The following is an 11,065-nucleotide window of genomic DNA, read 5'->3' as shown; positions in this document are numbered from 1 at the left end:
GTTCCCTTCCAAATATATAACATCAATTGAGAAGTAATTATATATCCGAGTAATATAAGATTCATCAATCTAACATGAGTATGACACTTCGGGTGTCATATCTAAACATATTTATATACTCTTTCATGAAAGTCATAACAAATCACAACTTTAGTTTAATTGTTCTACTTTATAGTAGCTATATAAATAAATAACAACATATAGAATACAAATTATACATCAAATCAAATTATATGATTTTTATAACATATCCTCGTATAAAACCAATTATGATAAAACTTTATAAAATAAGATATGTTGTTGTCAGTTACAAGTAAATATTAAGTAATATATATATAGATATTCAATAGCATCCATAAAGCATATAGAATTGCAATAGACACCTATTTACAACAAAGTTAAAGTATGTAACTTTTAACATTATAGATATCATGTAAAACAAGTTATATTTACTGTAATGTTATTAAACAAAATTGAAATAGTGATAATTTTCCAATAAAACCCATTAAAGACCATTCTTTATATTCTCAACATTAAATACGTTAACCTTTAAAATATTAATATTCCATGATATAAGACAAAAGATATCATGAAATCAATTTAGAATCATAGCTAAACTTTTTATATAGTCATGTTGATGTAAATTAAATCTCATATCAATAGTCGACAAAAATTGTGACTTTTCATCACACAAGGAATCCCTGATTTTTTTTTATTACTTGTTAAAGAATTTAGAATCCTAAGGACATATAATCAACAAATAAATGCAAAAGTGGATATATTGACTTGTGAATCATTCATTCTTCTCAAGTTAATAATTTGACACCATCAAAACATGAAGAGACAACAAACTGAGAATCTCTAAATATCATGCCTGCATTTTGGAATATTCAAGCATACAAGAAAAACTAATAATTAATCCACCATAATGTACAAACAAATTAGTTTATGATATTGTTTGCATCACAAATAACCTATTTAATATTATATGAATATTATAATAAATTTTGCTTCACACTATAGAAATATCATATTTGAATTCACTTCTTTATCCTATAGATTTGTTCAATTATTGTTCTATTTCAATTATCAATCATAGCCGTTGGTTGCCAGACATCACCCCAAAACATATATATACGAATTGTGAATCAATACACGAGACGTGGAGTGGTAACATAAATTTCTTTCTCTATTTTATTAAGATAAATCCAATTAATAACACTTTCAAATTTAGTCAAGTTGAATCATAAATAATGTATTTCAAGTAACAAAATAATTTAGCTATCATGACATAATAATAACAAAAACCACGTATTACATCATAATCTATTTTGATATGCATCAAAATGAATAATTCATTAAACAAAACCAAATTTGTAGACAAAGCTAAGAATATATTCCAGTTTTAAATTTTAATATTATAACATTGAATTCAATTTTAATACTTCAAACAAGCATTATTGAAATAACTGAAAAACTATTTTATACAAACTAATAAAATAAATTAGTGGTATAAAATAATAATTCATAGCCAGTAAACAAGACATAGATTCAATCATCATGCAAGTTAAATACTTTAACGATATAATAAAATTATTAATTTTTTTTTCAAAATTATCTGTTAAACAATTCTCAATAATTTACCTTGTTTAAGGATTAAGGTGGCCATGGATTCCGGTAGATTCCAAAGACTCAAAAACCTCACGGAAAACATGCCTCGGTCCTCCGCCTCTTATCCCGATTAGTTCAAACGCATCGGTCTATCGCCCTTTGAGCCGTTCGTGCTGATAACGTGTTGTGAAACAACCTAACCTATTAGCAATATGAAGGGAAGAATAAGAAAATGAGATTGTAAATCTTATTGATTGATCTATTTTCACCATACACAAATGCCATTATACATATAGGCACATACATTAATATTAAAGGAACTAAAGAGATGGGAGTTAGATAAGTTATGTATGTGGAGAGTCACAATATAAATGATACATTCATAACAATATCTAGTTTATTTATGTAGTATAACTAGTAGATGCCCCGTCCGCGTTGCGGGTCGATGGCCGAATAATTCTCAACCAATTAAAAAAAGACTACTATAATTTTTCTAGGAAAAAAAACAAAAACGATGATAAGACCGTAGTAAACCAATTAAAACAAAAAATCTTTATAGTTTTGGTAAAAAAAAAAATTAAAACGATGGAAAAAACGTAATTTTTAACTGAGGGCCAAATCATAAATTTAATTCGGGGAAAAGTTATAAACTAAATGGACCAACGGGGGAGTGCCAGGAAGTTGCCGGCATGACTGTAATTTTACACTAGGGGCAAAATTGTAATGTCACCAGGAAAACAAACAAAAACGATGGGGAAAATGTAAAGTTAAGTTGAGGGTAAAATCGTAACTTGGTTGTGAGAAAAAAAAAACTAATGGCAAAACTATAAATTTATACGGGGCAAAATTGTAATTTTGAATCGAGGGCAAAATTGGAATTTTTAGCCAAGAGCAAAAGCGTAAATTTATTTGTAAGTGAGGGTAGAAACATAATTTTGAACTCATGGGAAAATCGTATTTTTAACGAAAAAAAACTAATGGCAAAACTCTAAATTGAAATGGGCAAAATAGTCTTTTTTTACCGGGGGTAAATTGAAATATTTAGCTGGGAGCAAAAGCGTAAATTTATTTTTTAGCGGGGGCGAAAACATAAATTTGAACTGATGGCAAAATCGTAAATTTAAATTAGGATAAAATCGTAATTTTGTTGGGTCAATAGGGAAGTGCCAGACAGCTCCCTAACACTATTACCCCTGCCGCCCTTTTTGTCCAATTGAATTGCTGCACTATTACCGGCTGATGTCAGCTACTTATGTTTGTAGTAGTTTAAATAAAGAGTAAACTGCAATTTTACACCCTGAGGTTAGGGGTCATTGGCATGTCTACCCCCCTAAGGAAATAATTGCAATTTTACCCCCCACTGTTTGACCTTATGTCGCACTTTTACCCCCTGGCGTCAAAATGGGTAACCAGTCAACATAATAACTTGACGGTCAAAGGGTATAAATGTCATTTTGCTCTTATGTCAAGCTTATTTGATACACCACCCCCTATAAGAATCATACCACTGCATAATTACCCCCAAACCTTCCCACCATCGACCTTACCTTCTTCTCCGGCGATCCATGTCTCTCCGGCGACGGCGACATCTCCTCTTCCGATCATTCTGCTCCTCGTCCGATCATTCTTCTCCTCGTCGGATCACAACAACCACAGCCGCTAGCTTCATTCTCAGTGGAAATGCCGGTCTTTTGGATAATCCGCTATATCATCCGCCACACCAAAGGTATAATCGGCCAATGTTAGTTAATCAGTGTCAGATTTAGTCATTATCATGTTATAAAACAGGGTTTAGGGTCTGATTTGGTTCACTGTTGGTTTTTCTACAGTTGACCTGACGATGAGCTTATCAAGCTCATCTTTGGTGCTCCACCTGGTGGTCTCCGTGTTTGGGAGGCATGTCCTCAACTTCCATCTACCACCGGAGAGTTGAACGGATGGATGTTATTTAGCTTATGTGTAATATGTAGGTTAACCTAACTTAACTTATTTAGCTTTTGTTGACATTATGCTTGATAAAAATTAGGAGCACACTCATGTGCATTTGCAGGTTGTAGGCATAAGTTGAACAGAGTTTGGGCATAACACACACTGGTTGTAGGTTGGTCACAGTTTGGGCATAATCATGTGCTTAATCAGTGTGCTTAATCATGTGCATTTGCAGGGTGTGCTTAATCAGTGTGAATGCTTAATCAGTGTGCTTAATCATGTGCATTTGCAGGGTGTGCTTAATCAGTGTGAATGAAATAGCAGCACACTCATTATGTTTTGCAGCTTGTTTGATTGTATGCATTTGCAGCTTGTTTACACTCATTATGTTGACATTAGCAGCATACTTAATAGTGCCATAAGTTCACATTAGCAGCACACTTATGTGCTGCAAATTGTACCGGCCATAGAACACACCCTGGTTGATCATGTATACACTCATTATGTTGACCTGGTTGATGATGTATACACTTATGTGCTGCAAATTGTGCAGCACACTCAACAGTGGCTTAATCAGATTCTGGATGTATACACTTATGTACTGCAATTATGATTCTGGATGTATACACTCATTATGTTGACATTGCAGGTATGATTATTTTGTTCCCACTGGTTGAACAGGTATTTGCTTGTTGGTTTGAACACCTTATAGAAATAACTGATTGCATATAAATGTAAAATTGTTAGAACAGGTTCAGAATTAGTAATTTACCAGTTTTGGAGTCATTGCTTGTTAGGTTTCAGATTTTTTAACAGGTATGATTGTTACGTTTCAGATTACGTGTTCAAAGAACAGGTATTTGCTTGTTAGGTTTTAGATCAAAGAACAGGTATTTGATTTTGGCGGGAAGGGTTTTGTAAATTTCAGGAGGTAATGTTATGTGTTAACACAAAGTACAGGGGGTAATAGAAAAGGACAAATTAGTAATTTACCAGTGGGGGGTAATTGTGCGACTTAACAGGAATGTTGGGGGGTAAAATGTAAGGGTAATATAGTCATTTCAACTTAGACTTAACAGTTCTGTTACCCATTTTGACGTCGGGGGGTAAAAGTGCGACATAAGGTCAAATAGTGGGGGGTAAAATTGCAATTATTTCCTTAGGGGGGGTAGACATGCCAATGACCCCTAACCTCAGGATGTAAAATTGCAGTTTACTCTTAAATAAATTTTCAGTTTTATCCTTTACTTAAATAAATGCTTTCTCAACAGTCAACATACAATGCATTATATATGCATCTTTAAAAAACATAATTTTTAAAATTAAAGCATATTGGATTTAAATATCACAACTTTCGCCATTTGACTGATGACATTCCAACTTACAAATTGTACCACGCCACTCTCAACTTTCAACTTATTTTTCTTTGAACTCTCAAACTAACTGAATCCTAACTCAATATATACTTATATTTATAAAAGAAACAAAGAGAAGTTTATAAAAACATATAACAATAATTTAGGGTGTTAAATACGGTTTATGTGTAGCGAGCCATGGGATCTAACTTAACGCCAAGCACGCCATTATGTGTACGCATCTTCGTGGTCGTGAGCTGAATCATGGGTGTGAGAGGTTGGAAGCATGCGGTACTTCAACTTTTCACCAATCATACACACACTGAATTTTTTATTTTACTTTTGAAACCATTACACAATTTTAGTAACAAATGAGTAAAAACCTTTTAAGCTAATTCAATAAACATAATCTAAGGACGTTTTAGTCGGATTTGCGCAAAATGTAGTTAAATGCCAATTGTACTATGCAAGCATTATAAGAATAAAAAAAACACGCAAAAAAAATATATATATATACATGTCCTGTCGACATTAATAAGAAGTTTCGAACTTAATATATTTTCCAGACATAAAAGATTTAAAACAGTATTAGTTGAAGCCAATGTTCTATCAAAATTATTGTTGGGAAACTTCCAAACTAATGCTTATCTGAGGGGCATCCAGTAATGAAAAACGAATTCGAACCTGATGAGAAAAACCTAAAATGTGAAACGTTTGAGACGGGTATCGGAATTAGTTATAAAAATCTCACGGGTATGGTATGAGTATCTTTTGAGACGGGTATTTAGGCATAAGATCAGGTACAAAATTCGTTCTAAAAATCTCACAGGTATGGTATGAGTATGAGGATCGTATTACATTATATTGCTCCGATTACCGGCAAGATTATACCAATTTACGTGTAAACATTTTTTTCTTTGTCATTAGATGATAGATGTAACATACTATTTCACTTACTTTTTAGTTTTTATATTTTATAATATTTTTGGATAACAGGTAAATATTAATAAACTAACAGGTATGTCCGACGCATAATAATAAGTAATCGGGTATCTAATGGGTATGGACGCTTTACAATCGAATTTGACGCTAAGATTACCCATAAGTCCGTTTCAAGCCCCGCTTATTATTTTGTTATTAAAATTTCAAAATAAAAGAGAAACAGGAGCAGAAGGGTAGTTGAGAAAAATAATAATGATTAGTGTAGGTGTTGTACTGTATAACTAACTAACACATTTGACATGGGCCTGAAGACTTGTTGTACATGCATTGTCATGTGGTTTGGCCTGCCTTACAATCTTTCCTCATTTTCCTTTGCTTTGCTGCATAGTCTTGTCCTGCCTCCATTATTTCTAAGCAACAATTTTAAATTCGAACCTGCCCACCTCATGTTCAATCAAGTACAACTTTAATATACATACATATACCCCGCCATCATCATCGCTAAAACAGTCCGAAGTGCCCATCTAACACGAAAGAACCCGTGTTCGGGTCATGTTGTTTAATAGTACAGAGTTGCAACTGGATGAGTTCATCCAATCCAACAAGATTTTCTTTGAAATTTCAACTTTATACATATTTATATTACATAAATATCAACTAAAACATTATGAGTGGTATATTTCTTTTTGAGTTAACTACTGTTTTCGTCACTGTGGTTTGTCAAAAATCACTATTTCAGTCCATTAGTTTAAAAATTGCGATTTCAGTCCCTGTGGTTTCACTTTCGTAACCATTTCAGTCCCTGTACTAACAGAATAAATGGATTGAATTGGTTACGAAAGTGAAATCACAAGGACTGAAATCGCAATTTTTAAACTAATGGACTGAAATAGTGACTTTTGACAAACCACAGGGACGAAAACAGTAATTAACTCTTTCTTTTTAATATAATAAACCTAACTGTAAGGTTGCATGGACTTGGTCGAGTTTTGATAAACGAGCATTCTCTTTTAAAAAGAGTTAACCCTGTCATTTTTTTCTCTGTGTTTTGTTTAGTTATGTTAGTTCAAACCAAATTTTAAATTTATATCATTACCATCCATAACATTCTTGAAACATGTCAATTCCGTCTAATAAAACTAAGGTTGAATCAAATAACTGGACAAGCCACAATGACAAAAGTGACAGTCAACTCATTTTTTTGGACAGAAATGATACAAATTAGAAATTTAGCCCGAACTGGCATAATTGAACAAGCTACAGGGACGAAAAAGGCCATTAACTCTTTAAAAAATAACATGTTCCGTGATTAACAGTGTCTATGTTCCCCATTGCATCGCACGAGCAGCAGAGAACATCCCTCTTGTTTGACATAATAAAGATAACTTAGGGTTAATTATCCCAAAAGAACAAACCATTTTCGGTTCATAAGGCAAGATCCCACTACAAAACTAAAAATATTCATGTGTGGAATTACAATGACAAATAAATAAATAAAAATTAAAATAATAAAAAAATTCTAAAATTACATAGTGCCCCCTACAAGGCAACAAAATAGTTCTTTTTTTTTTCATGTGGGATAAAAAAGAAATACATATAATAACCCAAAGAAAAAGTCAATTTAAAAATATTAAGAAATATATATATATTTTTTTTTTATTGGGGATATATTCATTCATCTCACTTTTTTCATTTTTAGTTTTTACTGCAGCCAAGATATAAATTTCCAAATTTACCATTCAGTAAGTTTTCAGGTGAATGGGCTGTTGAAAACTGGGCTTCATGAGGGCCCACAATCATGACATGTAAACTTCAATGCTAGAGCTGCGAAACGAAAGACATGACGGGCAGGACGAAACGACACCGTCACACTCTGTACAAACACACAGATGCCGACACGGTAGCAACACCACTGAGGCGACTCGTTTCCCACAAGCCTTACAACCGGGTCCACTCACTAACACAACTCGTTCCGGATCCACATACGCTGACTCAGCATCCTCCACATCGTCCACGGCGCATCGTTGCCCCACCCCCTCCCGTTCTGCTAAACTACTCCCTACACTCCGGCTCACGATAGCCTGTTCCAGCTGCGACTGCAACGCCACCGCTTCCAGTTCTTGTGCCCTAGCTCTTGCTTCCCAGACCTGCGCCTCCGCGCTAAGATGCGCCGCTCGTGCCTCCAGCTCTATGTTGCGCCGCTTCGCTTTCTCCACCTCGGTGTCTTTCTCCTTCATCCGGCTCATGATAGACGACTCCGCCGCACGGAGCAGCGAACAATAGTCAGCATGCCTTTTGTTTGCTAACATGCGCCGCAGCTCTTCTCCCTATTTTTTTTCAAAAAAAACTCAAATATTCAGATTTCATACATTCGTTTTTTCAAACAAATTTTCGATTATTATTATTATGAACAGAGCAGCGCACAATAGCCAGCATGCCTTTTGTTTGCTAACATGCGCCGTAGCTCTTCTCCTTGATAGTTTTCTTTTCAAAACTCTAATATTCAGGTTTCATACATTCGTTTTTTTCAAACAATTTTCGATTATTACTGATGACCTAGGGTTTTATAAACTATAATAATAATACCTGTGCGTGAAGAAAACGATCGATTTCGTCTCGTTGTTGATTGATTTGCGACGATAATTCATCGGATAAGAAGGATAAAGCAGAGCATTGAGATGAAACAGAATGCGCTAACCGGAGACCGGTGGAAACGTCGACGTTTTGATGATTACGAAACTGCTGCTGTTGTTGTTGATGAAGAAGAGACATCGATTGATTCATATCGATATCGATTTCTCTAATTACTTTTCTCGAGTTATTACTTCCGTTGTTGTTTCCTACTACACGACACAATAATCGAATCACTAAAATCTAAAATCACAACTCAACATGACGAAATTTGATGAAATCGATGAATAAGTTACAACCGCAGACCTGGAAAATCGGTGAATAATATCTGATTAGACGCTTGATCATCAACAAATGAGCAATCGTTGTTTCTGAAATGAAACAAAACTCTTTATCAGTTTCAGAAATTGAACACACAAATTCATGAAAAAGTAAGAGTGAGTGAGTGAAATAGGAAAAGAACCTGTGGAGATGAAGAAGATTAGAAGGATGATGATGATGATAATGAGCTTGAACCGCCATTGTTATTGTTATTGTTACACAAAAACAGCATGAAAGAGAAGATGCCTGGAGGCTCTGGAGAACACGCACTATAGGCGGAAACTTTAATTAATATTATGTGTGAAAATGAAATTTGGTTTTCAAAAAAGAAAATGAATAAAGAGAAAATGACTGGTGATATAATATTATCCAAATTTAGGAATTAGATAATTGTGAAAAAAAATGGTAGGTTTAAATATTAACGGTTGTTAGTTTTAAGTTTTTAACTTGGGGTCTACTAAATATACCCCCTTATCCTTTATTTTTACTGAATATACTCCTCCTCTTAAATTTCATAGTAATACAATTATAACCTTTTTGTTTCTTTTGTTATGTTTTATGTTATATTGTTATTTTATTAAATTCTTTTATTTTATATTTTAGATAACTTTTCCTTAATGTGTTTTTTTTTAATTTAAAGAATTTCTTTTACATTAAATTTTTTAAAGTTTTAAAAAAGGTTTTTAATATTTAAATATTTTTTTTTCTTATTTAAGAAAATATTATTGTTTTAAAGTTGTTTATAATTTCTTTATTAGCTTAGGAGTTGGGATTTAAGAGATGAAAAGTTTGATATTTACAGGTTTTTTTTTCTCTTAGCATTGAGGGGATTCTCAAATGGAGACAAAAAAAAAAGAAGACTATATGTATAGTCCACCGGCTATATGCGAGGTATTTACATAAGTTTTAGTTTTCTTTTAGAAAGAAAAAAAAATTTATATTTTATTTAACATTTTAATTAGCATATATGAATGATTAAATGAGATCGTTAACGATTTGATATAATAGATAAAAGTGATATTAGACAAAGACCATGCTCCTAATCACCTCAATACAATCGAGGAGCTTGATATCACTCATGGTGTCATGTTGTATGAATTCTTATCACATGTATATTATATATTTTTGTTTTTGAGTTCTTGGTTTTATATATATATATATGGAGAAGATCATGCGAGAACCACCTCTTATTGCAAGAATCGCGAGAACCAATGTGAACACAAAAAAAATGCCTAAAAATAGTTAAAAATCACACAAAATTTTTTTTTTAATATTTTTTATATAAAAATCGCTACTTTTCGAAGCCAAAAAAATTAAAAAAAAAATTTTTTTGACCAAAAAAAGTAGCGATTTGAGCATAAAAAATATTTAAAAAAAAATTTTAGATTTTTTTTTATTTTTTAGAATTTTATTAAATTTTTTTAGGTTTTTTGGGGGTTTAGTTTTTAGCATTTTAGCTTGGGGGGGGGGGGGGGGTTAGGTTTTTGGGGGGGTGGGGGAGGGGGTTTTGTTTTTTTTTTTTTTTTTTTTTTGGGGGGGGGGGGGGGTGGGGGGGGTTAGGTTTTTTTTTTAGGTTTTTGGGGGTTTTAGTTTTTAGCATTTAGCTTGGGGGGGGGGGGGGGGGTTAGGTTTTTGGAGGGGGGGGGGTGGGGGTTAGGTTTTTTAGGTTTTTTTTAGCTATTTTAGGTTGTGTTCACATTGGTTCTCGCGGTTCTCGCAATAAATGAAGTTCTCGCATGAGCCCCTCTATATATATATATATATATATATATATATATATATATATATATATATATTTGCATGTCTTGTTATTCGTTCATGACGATTGGATTCAATTGTTGTTTTTGTGTGTGTAAATAAAGAAGATTAATTTGAAAAATAATTATATAAAGTGGTTTTGTTTATGGTGTTAAAAAATATTTCTTTAAAGGGGGAGAAGTGACAGGTTTTGATTTTATGTTTCTAGGGAGGGGGTATGACAAGTAAGAGAGACGGGTTTAGCCTACCCCTTTAACTTTTAGAGTAAAATTGTTAAAATGTTAGGTTACTTTTTATCACTTCAGTCTAAAAATTAAACTTTTTGTATCTGAGTCCCTAACGTTTTATTTTTATTGCATTTCCATTTAGTTAGCAAACTGGGTTAAAAATTTCTGTTTTTTTTTTTTTTGTGTTATTTTCCTCGTTTAAATGGAGGGTATAATTGTCATTTTATGGCTGAACTCCATGAGAAACTCCATTATTTAAATGAGGAAAATGACAAAAGGAGTAGAAAATTC

General features: G+C 33.0%; 1 protein-coding gene across 2 annotated transcripts; it reads right to left on the bottom strand.

The window, feature by feature from the left end:
* Positions 1–7,233: 7,233 nt before the first annotated feature.
* On the bottom strand, positions 7,234–9,117 carry LOC110930518 (BOI-related E3 ubiquitin-protein ligase 1). Of its 2 annotated transcripts, none has more exons than XM_022173833.2 (4): positions 8,932–9,117; positions 8,775–8,839; positions 8,424–8,680; positions 7,234–8,164 (listed from the first exon to the last, which is right to left on the bottom strand). In XM_022173833.2, exons 1-4 carry the CDS (start codon positions 8,988–8,990, stop codon positions 7,634–7,636), a joined length of 912 nt encoding a protein of 303 aa, XP_022029525.1. In that variant the 5' UTR covers positions 8,991–9,117; the 3' UTR covers positions 7,234–7,633. The 2 variants fall into 2 exon arrangements, with proteins under 2 accessions (XP_022029525.1, XP_022029526.1); XM_022173834.2 differs by having other exon boundaries at positions 8,424–8,677.
* Positions 9,118–11,065: the final 1,948 nt, after the last annotated feature.

Source organism: Helianthus annuus, chromosome 3 (genome assembly GCF_002127325.2).
Source record: "Helianthus annuus cultivar XRQ/B chromosome 3, HanXRQr2.0-SUNRISE, whole genome shotgun sequence".
In the NCBI taxonomy this organism is placed as follows: domain Eukaryota; kingdom Viridiplantae; phylum Streptophyta; class Magnoliopsida; order Asterales; family Asteraceae; genus Helianthus; species Helianthus annuus.
The sequence above is the reverse complement of the archived record's forward strand: the minus strand, read 5'-3'. Positions and strand labels throughout refer to the sequence as shown.